At 40.3% G+C, this 2146-nt stretch overlaps 1 protein-coding gene across 1 annotated transcript; it reads left to right on the forward strand.

The window, feature by feature from the left end:
* Positions 1-769: 769 nt before the first annotated feature.
* Positions 770-1708, forward strand: LOC126070882 (olfactory receptor 7D4-like). The gene has a single exon (XM_049875219.1). It carries the CDS (start codon positions 770-772, stop codon positions 1706-1708), a length of 939 nt encoding a protein of 312 aa, XP_049731176.1.
* Positions 1709-2146: the final 438 nt, after the last annotated feature.

Genomic DNA, 2146 nt, shown 5'->3' on the forward strand with positions numbered 1-2146 from the left:
CTGTTATCACAGTGGTTAAGTGCTAAGCCGCTAATTCAAAGTTAGGCAGTTGGAACCCACCAGCCACTCTGTGGGAGGAAGATGTGGCAGCCTCCGTCCCTAAAGATAAGAGCCTTGGAAACCCTATGGGGAAGTTGTACTCTGTCATATTGGGTTGATTTGTGTTGGAATTGACTTTACGGCAATGCTTTTTTTTTTATTTAATTTGATATTATTAATTGAGATCCTCCTATTCACAAAACCATTCATTTCTAAACCTCACAGAGAAGGTAATAGTATTAACTAGATTTTTATAAAAGAAAAAATAAGACATGAAGAGTTAACTATCAAATCAGTAGGATGTGACAGGTCACATTTAAGATATGGATTTCAACTCAGATGACCTTTATTCACTGACATAGAGCTACCAGAATGAAGGAGGTATGGGGATTGTCATGGAAAAGTACATACTTGAGAGTCACATAAAGTGTTTTCAATTAGCTTGGAAGAGTCATGTGAAAGAAGAAATTGGTTTATGTATATAGATACAGGTAGGAAAATTAGAACCAGTGAACAGAAGCCAAAAAGAGAGAGATTTTTGCTAAAGTGTCTAAATAATTATACACATTTAAAATAGAAAAGTGCTACCTGTGACTGAGAGAGTCACTATCATTGGAAGGACTCAATAACACAATACAGCTGGTATTGTAAAGGTGATGACTAGCTGAGATGCTAGTTGACAGTTCACTGAATGTTGCTTTTTACCTTCTCCAGCCTACACACTACCTACATGGAAGCAGAAAATCAAACAAAATTTTCAGAATTCTTCTTGTTGGGCCTTTCAGAGGATTCTGAACTTCAGCCCCTCTTCTTTGGACTCTTCCTGTCCATGTACCTGGTCACTGTCCTTGGGAACCTGTTCATCATTCTGGCCGTCAGCTCTGACCCCCACCTCCACACCCCCATGTACTTCTTCCTCTCCAACCTGTCTTTTGTTGACATCTGTTTCATCACCACCACGGTCCCAAAGATGCTGGTAAACATTCAGACACAGAGTAAAGTCATTTCCTATATAGGATGCCTCACTCAGGTGTATTTCTTCATGATATTTGCTGGACTGGACAATTTTATCCTGTCCTTGATGGCTTATGACCGGTTTGTGGCCATCTGTCACCCTCTGCACTATACAGTCATCATGAAGCCCTGGCTCTGTGTCTTGTTGGTTTTGATGTCTTGGGTCATCATTTTCTGGGCCTCTCTGCTTCATATTCTACTGATAACACGGTTGAACTTCTGTATAGGCACTGAAATTCCTCATTTCTTCTGTGAACTGGCTCAGATTATCAAATTGGCCTGCTCAGATACACTCATCAATAACATCTGTTTGTGTGTGTTGACTGTTCTGCTAGTTGTGTTTCCCCTCTCAGGGACCCTCTTCTCTTATTCTCAGATTGTCTCCAATTTGATGAGGATATCCTCTGTTGGGGCCAGGTATAAGGCATTTTCCACTTGTGGGTCTCACCTCTCTGTGGTCTCCTTGTTCTATGGAACAGGCCTTGGGGTCTTCCTCAGTTCTACTGTGATCCATGCTTCCCAGAGAATCTCTATTGCCTCAGTGATGTACACTGTGGTCACACCCATGCTGAATCCCTTCATATACAGCCTAAGGAATAAGGATATGAAGGGATTCCTGAGACGGCTTCTTTGTAGGGCAACCTCTTGTGCATGATGATAGCCACTGGCCTCAGGGCTAAATGGACTTTATGGTCCCCAAACCAAATGTCATGAATTTAAATATCCTGATTCTTTTTTCTTCCTCAAAAGACATGCATCATTTCTTCCAATCCCAAAGCAACTATGATTTGCTTTCTATTTGTTATTTTACCATTTTTCCTCAACTCTTTCCTAAGTAAATCCTTTTGACTCTTTTTTCCTATATGCTGTCCATAAAGTTCTTTCTTTAGCCAGCTTTCCTAGAACCATTCCTGAAAATTCCAGACTTAGATTTGCTGCATTAATCTTGTTCAGTGTAGGTGTGGTTTCCCCAAAGGTTAATCTCTCAAACATGGATGCTTTTCATCTTCATTTGGTTATGTGTATGTTTTTCCATGAAAGAAATAAAATTAAAATCATACAACAGGCATAACCAACTGCTTGTCACATCTGG

The sequence above is a fragment of the Elephas maximus genome, chromosome 3 (assembly GCF_024166365.1).
Source record: "Elephas maximus indicus isolate mEleMax1 chromosome 3, mEleMax1 primary haplotype, whole genome shotgun sequence".
Classification (NCBI taxonomy): domain Eukaryota; kingdom Metazoa; phylum Chordata; class Mammalia; order Proboscidea; family Elephantidae; genus Elephas; species Elephas maximus.

Excerpts from the sequence above, each read along its gene's own strand:
- LOC126070882 (XM_049875219.1), top strand. The coding sequence starts at position 770 with ATGGAAGCAGAAAATCAAACAAAATTTTCAGAATTCTTCTTGTTGGGC.